We start from the raw sequence: 11903 nt of genomic DNA, 5'->3' as shown, positions 1-11903 counted from the left end.
AGCGAAAGGAAGCCGAGGGACTGGAAAGGGCGCATGGTGCGTTTGAAAATTAAAAAAAAAAAAAAAACGACTAAAGGGCAATAGAATACGAATAACGCTTAATCAATCAGAGTAAGCAAACCTGCCTGTGGGTGTGTGTATGTGTATATAAATATAATTTTTTACCGCTCAACAATGGTCACGACCTGTGGGGTTGGCTGTGTTTATGTTGTGTTGCCTCCCTCTTCAGGCGTTTTTAGGTATGTTCACGTCAAACTGCCTGGCTGCAACGCGTCACTTAGATGCTGGTCTGCTATTGGTCGGCGTCAAAGCGTCAATAAGATGCCGACATGGTAAAGACTTGATCTCGTGCGAGTGCTCACAATATCGTGTTTATTGTGTATTTTAGTGCTTAATTCCTACTTGAATTGGTTCGCCCTGGGTCCCAAGATTGCTAGTGATGTTAAAAGGAGAAGTCACAAGATGATTAGTATGGAAACGAAGCTGGAGATAATCAAGAAATACGAAGAAGGCTAAGCTAGGCTGACATCACTCAAAGGTAAATAAAATTTCATTTTTCATATATATATATATGTATATATGTATGTATATATGTGTATGTGTATATGTGTATGTGTGTGTATGTATATGTATATGTGTGTATGATGTGTCAGTCCCTGTCTGTGTGCGTGGACACTCAAATCCTTCATCATCTGCATCTCTAATCTTACTTTCAACGACGCGCGTCCCTCGCTCAAACTTTCTGTGGACCGACACACTCCATAGCCATTTTTCTGTCTGTCCTAATCTCCTTTCTACGGTTTCTGGTGCTCTCTCGCTCTATCTTGCACTTCCTCTCCCTCACGCTCTCACATAGACACCCTTGCAGTTGCAGTCTACCTCTATCACACGTTCTCGAGTTCGTTCTTCTACACGCATGCTAGCTCAGTCTCTCTCATATACATGCACAGACTCGATCACTCACACACAGTCTCTCTCTCTCTCTCTCTCTCGCTCCCCACATTTACACACTCCATCTCTCTACCTCTGCTTTTCCGTTTTCCCGCTCACACACTCCCTTCCTCTCTCCCAGTGCGCACGCATGTGTTCGGAGGGTCGCTGAAGCCGGTTCCTTTTCCCAGTCGCGCGAGCCAGAGGAGAGAGATTAGAAGAAGAAGAGACAGTTGATGTAAGAAGGTAACGAGTGACTGTAATGCTTTTCTCTTTCCATTCTTCACGCTAATAATAGTGTGTGTTAACTTGGATGTGACAAACTGCCTGCTTTTCACTGCGTGCTTGTGTGAAGGCAGATGCAGCGAGCCGGTACCAGATGTTTCACATCACCTCGGATTTTAAGCGCAAAAGATGCTTGGTTAAGTGTACGGCCAATTATGCACTTGTGTGTATGAACAAGTTCCAATTTACCATAAGAGCACCTGCTAGAAGCAGTCCATACAGCATCATGAAGTGCGTAATTGCAGACTCAAATTGATGAAGAGCTTGCTTTTTGGCGTGTGCATGCAAGGAAATGTGCTTGAATATACTTGATTATAAATTGTTAATGTACATATGGAATGCATGAAGGTAAATCGACTGTAGAGTTGGCAACAATAGTGAAAAAGCACCATTTTTTTTCCCCGGACTACAAGGTGCACTTTTTTCTCATGATTTGAGCCATCAACATAGTGCCCACGGGTGTTGAGTTGCCCCCAAGTATCACATGAGAAGCCTGCAGACCTGTTCTGCGAATAGTGATAGAACATTGTGATTTTCTAGGAGTTTTACTAGCGATTATGAATTATTATAATTACCTCTTACACTTAATTTACATATTTACACCAGCAGTTTCTCAATCGTTGCGAGATATCATGGACATGACCCCCTGATACACTATATATATATATATATATATATATATATATATATATATATATATATATATGTAATATATATAGTGTAATATATATAATGCTATTGAGTTGAATTGATCTTTGATTTGAGTTTGAACTGCATTATGTTGCGATTATCCATCCACGCATCCATGCATTTTCAATAAATACGTTGGTGCTAAACATGCAGGCATGTTTAGTGTCTTTAAGAAAGGTTGTTTAAAAAAAAAAAAAAAAAAAAGAAAACTCCATACGTCATCCTTCTGTGTAAATATGTGATGCTGCTACCTGCGGCTTATAGTGCGGTGCGGTTTACCCGTGACAAAAATGTGTGTTTTTCTGGCCAAATTTTGCCGCTGCGTCTTATATACTGCGGCTTATCGTGTGAAAAATATGGTACTCACGGGGTGCACTAATTGTGAGACACTGTATTGGTTGCGTGCGTTTGTATGAGAGAGCGAGAGACAAAGTCTAATTTAAGCTGCAGCTCGTGGCTCTGCATGTTTATGAAGTGGCCCTCAGAGAACGGAGAGACCACTGACTGATGCTGAGGAGAGAGCGAGAGGCGCGCCGTGGGGCATGACTCACTCAAAGGTTTCCACCTGCAGAAAGGGGCGCAAACAGATGTGGAACCCATCTACAAAACGGGCGCTCCCGGGGCGGCGTCTGGCAAATGCGAAAAACGCTCGCGCGGTTCATTTCGCACATGCTGGGTGTGTTGGAGAATTTCTACATATTAGGATTATGGGCTGACTTGGAAGCAGTCACAAGAAGGAGTCATGCCGTATTCTCACCTTCTTGCATGACTTTGCAAAACTCCTTTTGACCTTTTGCTTTTGGGCTGTGGTTTCCAAAGTTATGCAGGATTGCGAAATGTTCAATAATTATCAAAGTAAATTCTTTCGCCCCAGGCGCTAACTGTAGTTTGTGACGTGAAACGGAATAATAGCCAATGAGCACAACAGACGTTTAATGCGTGCGATGCTGTGGTGTGTCTGAGTATCAACTCTCCTTTTTTTTTTTTTTTTTTCCCTCATGAGTACTGGATGTCTCTCTCTAAAAATAAACAAATCACAAATGATGCGCTTTTGTGTGGGTGGAATTCCAATAGTGGCAAGTATACGTTATATTGTTTTACAATCTCACTGATGCCAAACATTTTTCTGATGGAAGTATTGACCTAAAGAAACAGATGACATGGAAATGATTCCAGACAGCACACACACACATTCTGGTTTCCACGTGTCGCGGGCACCGCATGGGATCTTCATTACTCTGGTTGGAAAACAATGTTGGCAACTCAACCACATTTTGGTGGGGGGAAAAAAGTCGTAGAAAATCACCTGGTTGAGACACCTTTGCCCGCACCATCAAAGCTTTAATCGGAAGCCTTTTCGCTATGGATTTGTAGTGCTCAACCATTTGGCGGAAATTGATGACGCAAGTCCCCAAAAGCTAACCAATATACGTACATACACATGTACACAACATTGTTTGAAGAAAGTGGAGCACTTTGTGTTGGCAGCGACCCGCCAACGCAACACTCATGAATTTTTCAAGTCAAACAACAGTACAGCGTACACTTACTTTAATATTGATACAGCATAAGGCAGCCTCCCATCTGGCAATAATATTTTAGCAACTAATTGAATGTTTTGTTTTGTGCACGTCGAAATAATCCACGCAGGCATCAACAATTTACTTCTTTTTCCAGCCCAGAGCTCCTCATTATTTCTTCTAATGTTGAGAGTACACAACGCGCCTTCTTGAATCGATGCGTAGCAGCAATTAAGATGCAGATAGATGACGCTGACACACAGCGTGAAGAGGGCCAACTTCCAATTATCCTACTGGATCAATATGTTCGATAGAAAAGCTTGTTGCTTTGATGTTTATTGTTTGTTGATTTTTTTTAAAAACATTTTTTAAGTGGCGCAAATATAGGCTCAATACTTAGAAAAACGCATTTAGCCGCTGAAGGAAAATTTGATTACAAGAAAAGAGCTTTCTTTGAATTTTTTTCCTTTTAATGGACACCCTTCTGGATTTCTGTTCTGGTAAAACACCGAAAGAACAACCTTGAGCAAATTGATGTATGTATGATGAATGTCTGGACTCTATAAAGACATATATGTAACTACGTCTTTGGGAATTGAAGGTACCAACTATTTTCAGACACTCCTTTGTCTTAATAAAAATACTGTACATGGAAACGAATGTCTGCACTCTTAAGACGTGTATTTGCGTCTTTGGGGTTGCCTTAATAAATAAGGTCGCGCAAGTGTTTTGAAACTCAAAATTTTTACAATATTCTGAAAAACCTTTTGATTTATTCTCTCAACGTGAGCACTTGACCAATTCCTGTTCTTGCGAAGAAAAAGATACCAAAAAAAAAAAAAAAAATTCAGTATAGTGTGTGATTCCTCCCTTTGCTCTTGGACAGGAGCTGAACTTGATGGAAGGACATTAAGGGCAAGGGCGAGAGTGTGACGGTGTCAAAGAAGACGGGATAACTTAAGGACCGCGAGGACTGGCAGGAGGCACGGAAATGGCTGAGGCACAAGCGCAACAACCACAGCGACAAACTGAAAAAGAAAAAGAAGAAGAAGAGCAACAGAGTGAGGAACAGCAGAGCGAGGAGCAGCTGAGCTCTTCCGGGTCTACGGACGCCGACGAAGAGGCCGAAGACCTGAAGGAAGAGGTCCAGACACCTCCGGCAAGACCGCTCCTGTCTATGAGGTCCTTGAGCATCGTGGACCCCGATGATGACACCCCCAACATGATCGTCTACAGAAAAGTAAGGCAGACCATGCTGATTTTCTTCTTCTAACATGTTTGGAGTTGGAGGCAGAATCGTCGTCTCTTAGCGTTAAGATTGTGCATCATTTGAATTTGGGAAATTTTCGGAAATTCCATTCCTCCGAGTCTCCGTTCAGCTTTTTATTTTTAAATAAATTGAAAAATTGGAGCTTACGCGAGTACCGGTAAAAAATGGTACGGTGATGGTATGCGTGGTACGAAGTGACACTGCGTCGGGACTTGTCTATAAACGCTAAAAAGCCATGAAAAACAAATTGCAAAAGAATCTTTGATACGAGCATGGGTGCGAGCGATGAGTCGCGATGCAGCAGGGAGACTTCAATGCAGGTGATAAACGGTCATGACAAATTGTCTTGGCTGGCTCTAGTTACGGCTGGTGATGAAAATTCGTTTTCATGGGCGCGCCGTTGGTTGGAATCCAGTGCTATCTGTGCGCTTTTGACATATTGTTGCAATAAAGTTGGATTATAGAGCAAGCCAACATTGGGAATGCTCCCTGGCTATCTGATGGATATCCACGCCGTTGCTCTTATCGGCCCCCTGAGGGAAATATGGGGCTCCGGCGCCGCTAGCTTGGTCTGCGCCCCGCTAGCTTGGTCTGCTTCTTTTGCCAAACAACTTTTGCCTCCTGATAACAGTCATTCAGAAAGATGACGGTTGCAGACCGGAATTGGGTAGCTTCAGGGTGTGAGAAATTGGAAAGTAGGTTGAGAAACCTGTGTTTTCATGTTCCCTTATAAACTCGTTTTCATCTCTGTTGGTGTGGTCGGGATTATTATTATTATTTTTTTAATCCAATTTACCAGCACGTGATTTTGGTCGTCTTCTTGTTTTGACATCATCGACGCAACTGACGTGATAGTTGGCCATTATTTGTCATTAACCTGGTCAAAATCATTAGACCCAATTTGTATCGTGGCGGTTTGATATTACACTGGCTGCGTCTTTACTCAACTGAGGAATACATCATGCAGGACATGTTAGAAATACCCAATTTCCTTGAAATTATCATTATCTACAAATGTCCTGCTTTTGGATAAGGATAACACAGCACTCGCTTGAACCTTTGGAGAATATCATTTTTTGTCGTTTTTTCTTTTTTTGAGTGACCACTTAAACCACTGTCAAAGCTAGAACCCGATAGGTTGCCACTCCCGCGGGACCTCCATCCTCCTCGCGAGCAGTACTGTATGCAATGTAGTGCAGATGCACACGAGGGAGCAACAAGATGAGATGAATCCATTCCAAAGGCAATCTTGCCACCCCCTAAAGTACCACCGTGCGTATATGTGTGTGTGCGTGGTGCGCGAATGAGTGCGGGGACATGACAGTCGGCAGCCGCCGTCACGCTAGATGAACCGTGACGCACACCATGTTTGCATGCGGCCCTCACACCGGCCAGAAAATAACACAACTAATGTAATGAGCGTACGTCTCACTGCTTCCCCAGCAGGCAGCGATCACACGCATTTACTTATTTATAGTGCAGCAACATAAAGCATTGCGAGGCGGAGGAGATTAGAAAGTGATGGGCAGGGGGCGACTACGCCTGTGAAATCCTTTTTTTTTTTTTTTTTTTTTCCCATAACGGAAAAATGGCTTGAAGATAAGTCTAAACTTTTCAATCAGAATAACGACTCGCCGAGCGCGTTGTTGAATAATTGACGTGTTCCAGTGTGTCGCTTTAGTGAAGGGAGACGACTATGGAGGTATGGTGACACAAAAAGACATATTGTTTTTCTTGCAACCAATGTTTGAGTGTAAATTAGTAAAATAGTTTGCGATTTATTGGTATTTAAAGAGCAGTGGGTCTCAAATGGGGGTACTTGAAGGAACTTCAGGGGGTACATGAGATTTTAAATTAAACAAACATGCAAAAATACTTTAAAAATTACTGAATTAATTGCCTTAGGAAAATGTAAGTTCATAAAACAAGTTGTATGTTCAGTAACTTATGCAATTTAACTATTCTAAAAAGCCAGATGCATTGTATATAATTATTTGAAATAATGACGTGAACAATTTTTCATAGACGTGTGTATTCTGATAGTCAAGCTGCTGAAATATAAGGTTATCAGACAATATCTCTCATATGGTATCATGCCTGTGGAATCAGTTTCTGGTTATGAGAAAGTGGGGGTGCAACGTAGACCAGCAAAACTGTCAGCTATGATTAATGACTTGGTGCTGAATCAGGTTGGTGATGGGAAGTGTGGATTGGGGGGGTTGTTTGGGGAGGGAACCAACGCGTTTGTGAGAGGAAACAAGGGAAGACTGCAAGAATTGCAACAGGAAACACCAAGTGAGTCAAGTCAGAAAATCAGTTTTGAGTGCAGTTGAAATTGCTAGGCTTGAATGGGAGTGAAGGTTACTTCAGGTAATGATCCCAAAATGACGCCATTGGATTGCAAGAGCCTATAAAGTTTATGTTCATTGTTTATTGCTTCCGCCGAGCAGGTTGTTTTCAGCGGCAGCATCACTCAGCAGCATGACACAAATAAACTACTTAACCAATTTCCACAGTGCTGAGTGGAGGAGTGAGCCACAGGCTACGGTGGGGGAAAAAAATGGGGGTAGATAAGGATGTGCAGAAGTTTCAGCCTTGTGTTCTCAGGACATGTTTGATCAATATACTTTGATTATTTGGCTTTGGGGGATGTTCTTGTCTGATAGTTATGCTAGCATGACGTGCATGATGTATATGTACGGCAAAGTTTTGGAAAAGTTTGCTTATGATTTGCTCAGGTAAGCACTTTGGTGTTTTGCTGATGACACACCTATTATACGTACATAATACCTATTTTTATGGACGTCACTTCACAGTCTTTTTACACATGTAGAAAAATTAAGTGATGGAATAGTACTGTGATAATAATTCTAATTAACCCTTGTGCATACACTGCAAACTATACACATTGCATTTTTCCCTACTTTTGTAAATGCTTTTAAAGATGAAGTAATTAGTTATTTATGAATATTTTTTTCCCTTCAACCACTCATATTTAAGTGGCATCAGTTTTATTAACACCTGTCTTCGTAGCCTGTGAAGTGGCGATGACACTTTAAGACACAGACATTAACTGGCCTCTACTGCCACCTACTGTCTTGACGTGAAACACAAGGCAGCAAAGAATTTTCTGTTTCCTGATAGAGTTTAACCGCTGCTCAAGGGAAGGTTGCAAAAATTGCAGGAAAATCAATGTAATAAATCCCATAAAATGCATCTCAAAAATTGTAACTATAATGGTTTTATATGGTCCAAAATTTGGACAATGATTATTTTTGTACACAAAATATCGCACGCCCAGCTGCAATCACATAGAAATGCCAGAATCATCGCATTTTGAAATTTAACATGTTTTAATCAACTGCTGGAGATTTTAGCTCCCTAGTGAATCCTATGGATTCTTTTATGATAAATAAATAAAAAAAAAATCTAAGAATATCCATGATTTGTAACATAATGCCACCAAAAAATACCCCACTGAAAATATACATATTTGTCACGGTGATTGCCTCATAGGATCAACGATGCGCTTGAACACCCCCAAAAATGGGCTAGAAGCAGCTATGGAAATCCTTCTCTTGATTCAAAATGGTGGCATTGCCCTTCACCTACATTTCATTCAAGCGCAAAGCACTTGCACAGCAAAAACTACTAACGTTTGATTTGCTAATAGAAAGCAACTTGTTAAGATTTTCCCGGCATCCTCTCTACTTTAAAACGATAACGAAGCCGCCGATTCCCAACATTTACGCTATTACGCGAAAGGTTGCCCGGCTATGAAATATGCATGGCCCGGACCGCCGTCCCATTATCTCGTCGGATGAGTCATCAATCATCCACGAACGGGAGCCGGTGAAGAATATGCAAATCGGGTTCCCGGTTTGACCGCGTACAAAATAAACTAACAAGCTCTTCTCACAATTAAGGCGAGACACCCCCACCCGGGCACCCGTAACTCCGAAAACGAACGCGCCGACATTCCGAGGGTGCGGTTTTGAAGTTGAAAGGTTAAACCCGGGCTGATCACAGCGGCTGATAGTGGAGAATAATTAGAATGAGAAGTGAAGGTTCTCGCCCACGGGAAGTCATTCATCTCCTCCGACCGCTTCTTCCTTTCCTTCCTCTCGATATTCCTTGTCCTATTTTTATTCATCCTCCCCACCTGCTCGCCTCTCTTATTAAAATAAAAGTCCGTGTGGGTGGCTGTCCAGTATGCGCGCCTACTGTACGTTTGCTATTTGTGCTGCACTCACACAAGTTTCCCATCGCTGCTAGTATTATACTTCTTTGGAAAATGGGACAAAAGGAAAAAAAGAAGTGGCATGCGGTGTATTGCTTTGTGTTTGTTTTTAGAGCCTGGACTCTGTTCCATTGTAGCCCACACACATATTCCCTTTCTCCACGCTGACAACAGCAGCTGTTTATACAGATGCCCGCTCCTATTGTCCCATGAGAGGCCGCTTTAGAACGTAGGTTGAAAAGCCATACAGTGGCGCGTCTTCAATGCTGCCTCTGCTACTGCACATGTCTAATTTGTGCATTCAGCATTTGAATTTCACTTTAAACACCCTTTAAGTGCCAACATTTATACAGTATCTCCTTATCACTTAGCATTTTTAAGCTACAACCTTTTTGAAATAGTGATACAAAATGTTTGGTTCAAGCAAATTAGAACGTTTAATGAGCGACAAAGCAGAGAGAAGACAAGGTCCTTTTTCTCACGAGGAGAGCGGACAGGAACTGTCAACTGAAGGGTTGGGGGAGACATTTGTTAACAATGTAAACAATCGGTTTATGATTCTGAGGAATGCAATACACTGTCGGGTCACGAAACCCCGTAGGTGGGTCACTGGCCTGCCTCTTTTTTGTGTGTGTAAGCATATATATGTATGTGTGTATGTATATGTATGTATATATATTTATTTATATATTTGCAAATTTGAGTGCTTGTTTGTCATTAATTGATTACCATAAGCAGCCCTGGCTAGAGTTCAATTTCCAGGAAGATGCATTTCTCAATTATCGTATGAACATTAAGCGTGGAGTGTTAGTAATAAGTTATTGAATGACTGTACTTTTAGGATGGACATGGCAGACTGGACACTTTTTACCCTGCGATGACTTTAGCGTATAGCTTTCATAGTTGGAGTCTGAGCCATAAAATTGAAGTCTTGCCCGCTGGCTGCAGCCCACAGGATATTTATTAGCCAATTTCACACTGCCCGGATATTTATTGGTGAACAAAAACATGAATCACCCGCCGCTGAGACTCTCCAGAACTTTTTGTGCTTTTATATTTTTTTTTCTTTTTAGTGGCATTTGGGTGCTTGGCTTCCATGTTGCAGAAGCAGTTTCGATGACTCGGTTGTCTCATTTGTGAGCCGGGTATAATGTATTACCCAGAGTGCGTTTGGTTTGTCCGGATCTGGAAAACAAACAACCAAGTGTAGGCAATTAAGATAAGATGCACCTTAAAGGACTTAAAGGAACCTTTGATTAGGAAAAACATTGGAACTAATTGTATTTCAGTTGGTCGGGGACATTATATTACAATGTATTATTTTACATTATAAAATGGAGTCTTTGGGTTTGAATACATCTTAAAATGTAAATGAGAAGTCAATAATTTTAAGGTTAGTTAAACTTTGGTTGGTTCACATTATTGCTACTTGCAAATTAAAATTAAGATGCTAGGTTTTATTAATGTTTTGCTCGCTAAACCGAGAAGCAAGTGCCAACAGTCTTGGGAGGTTTTTGAGTAGCAGTTGTTTTGTGTTTTTTTTTTTTTTTTTGTGAGCGGCAGGTTTTGCAGGCTCAATTGGTGAGCTGTACGGAACAATTACCGTGGTTCTGGCTGCTGTCGAAAAATCAGAAGGAAAAGGAGAAATTTCGTATTTTTCAGACAATAAGCCACAACTTTTTTCTCATGATTTGAGCCCTGCAGTTTATAGTCCAGTGCGGCTTATCTGCAGTTTTTTTTTGCTAGCCACAAGGAGGCAGTCCACTAGAAAAACAAACGAGTGTGCTTCTATTTTGTGGAACTACGATGAAATAGCACTGAAAAGATGTGAATCCATGGCTGTATTGAAAAAGACTTTTAAAAGTATAGTATTCAAAAGATATATATGTATATATATGTATATGTATATATATATATATATATATATATATATATATATATATATATATATATATATATATATACACATGTATATGTATATATATATGTATATATATGTATGTGTGTGTGTGTGCTAAAAAAATGTCAGTTCTGCTATCAAATAAAATGACCATATTACCATATAAACTAACCCTAAATGAGGATTTCATAAATAGTAATAATAAAATAATCACATTATAAACTAACCTCAGTAGAGATTGAACTCGAGCATTGCATTTAATTTTCCACAGGATATGAAAAAAGCCCAAAAAAGATGCGGTAACAGATATTTGACCCCATTTGCCTCAATCGAGTCTGCTTATATACGAACTAAAACGTATATTCCCCTCGTTACTTTAAATACTTTGTCATTTTTGTGCCGTATTCATTTTTTCTGGTTCATTTCTGTGTTTCTGGGAAAATCGTAGAATCACCCTCACATGTGCTTAAGGCACTTGGGAAAGTGGTGATGACTAAGCCCAGCTGCCTGCAGATATCTGAGGCGAGCTCATCACGACAGCAGGTAGGAAGCTGCGGGCTAATCGAATCAAGGCAGCGGGGAGAGGTTAATTGGACGGGTCTAAATTGCAAATTTCCAGATGAAAGGATTATTACCCACATCACATGTTTGTGCTTCTGTTTAATTCACAGACCGAGTTTACTAATGCCGCACGTCACGCTGGATCATTAACACGCAGTTAATTCAAAATGTCGCTTTTGTTGGGATAAAAATTCCAGGATCTTTTCACTCTTGGGGATGGGCGCGTTTTAACTAAGAAATAAACAGACGACTCGCAAAGATGGAGGTATTAGGAATTCAGGGGAGATTTAAGGCCGAATCGAAGATGCGCTGTAATATTTACAAGTAAATCTAATTTGACTTTGTAACATATAACACATTGCGACTTAATATAAAGGATTTAATGTAATATCATGTTGGTGATGGAACTTTACCAGCGCAACCACATTACATGCAGAGGTTTTTGTCTTTAGTGTAGGTTCCTGGTTCATTGCTCAAGCTTATTTTCTGCACTCAGTTTCAAGTAGT

At 40.8% G+C, this 11903-nt stretch overlaps 1 protein-coding gene across 1 annotated transcript in view; it reads left to right on the top strand.

Annotated features, from left to right (window-relative positions):
• The first annotated feature begins 956 nt into the window (after positions 1–956).
• The window catches only part of rgs6 (regulator of G protein signaling 6), a 50960-nt gene continuing 40013 nt past the window's right edge, over positions 957–11903 (top strand). Inside the window, exons 1-2 of the mRNA XM_088403114.1 lie at positions 957–1176; positions 4312–4665. Coding sequence (XP_088259240.1) covers positions 4417–4665 — 249 coding nt within the window. The 5' untranslated portion in view covers positions 957–1176; positions 4312–4416. The remainder of the gene's footprint in view (positions 1177–4311; positions 4666–11903) is intronic.

The sequence above is a fragment of the Hippichthys cyanospilos genome, chromosome 20 (assembly GCF_059441005.1).
Source record: "Hippichthys cyanospilos isolate Australia breed blue-spotted pipefish chromosome 20, RoL_Hcya_1.0, whole genome shotgun sequence".
Lineage (NCBI taxonomy): Eukaryota > Metazoa > Chordata > Actinopteri > Syngnathiformes > Syngnathidae > Hippichthys > Hippichthys cyanospilos.
The sequence above is the reverse complement of the archived record's forward strand: the minus strand, read 5'-3'. Positions and strand labels throughout refer to the sequence as shown.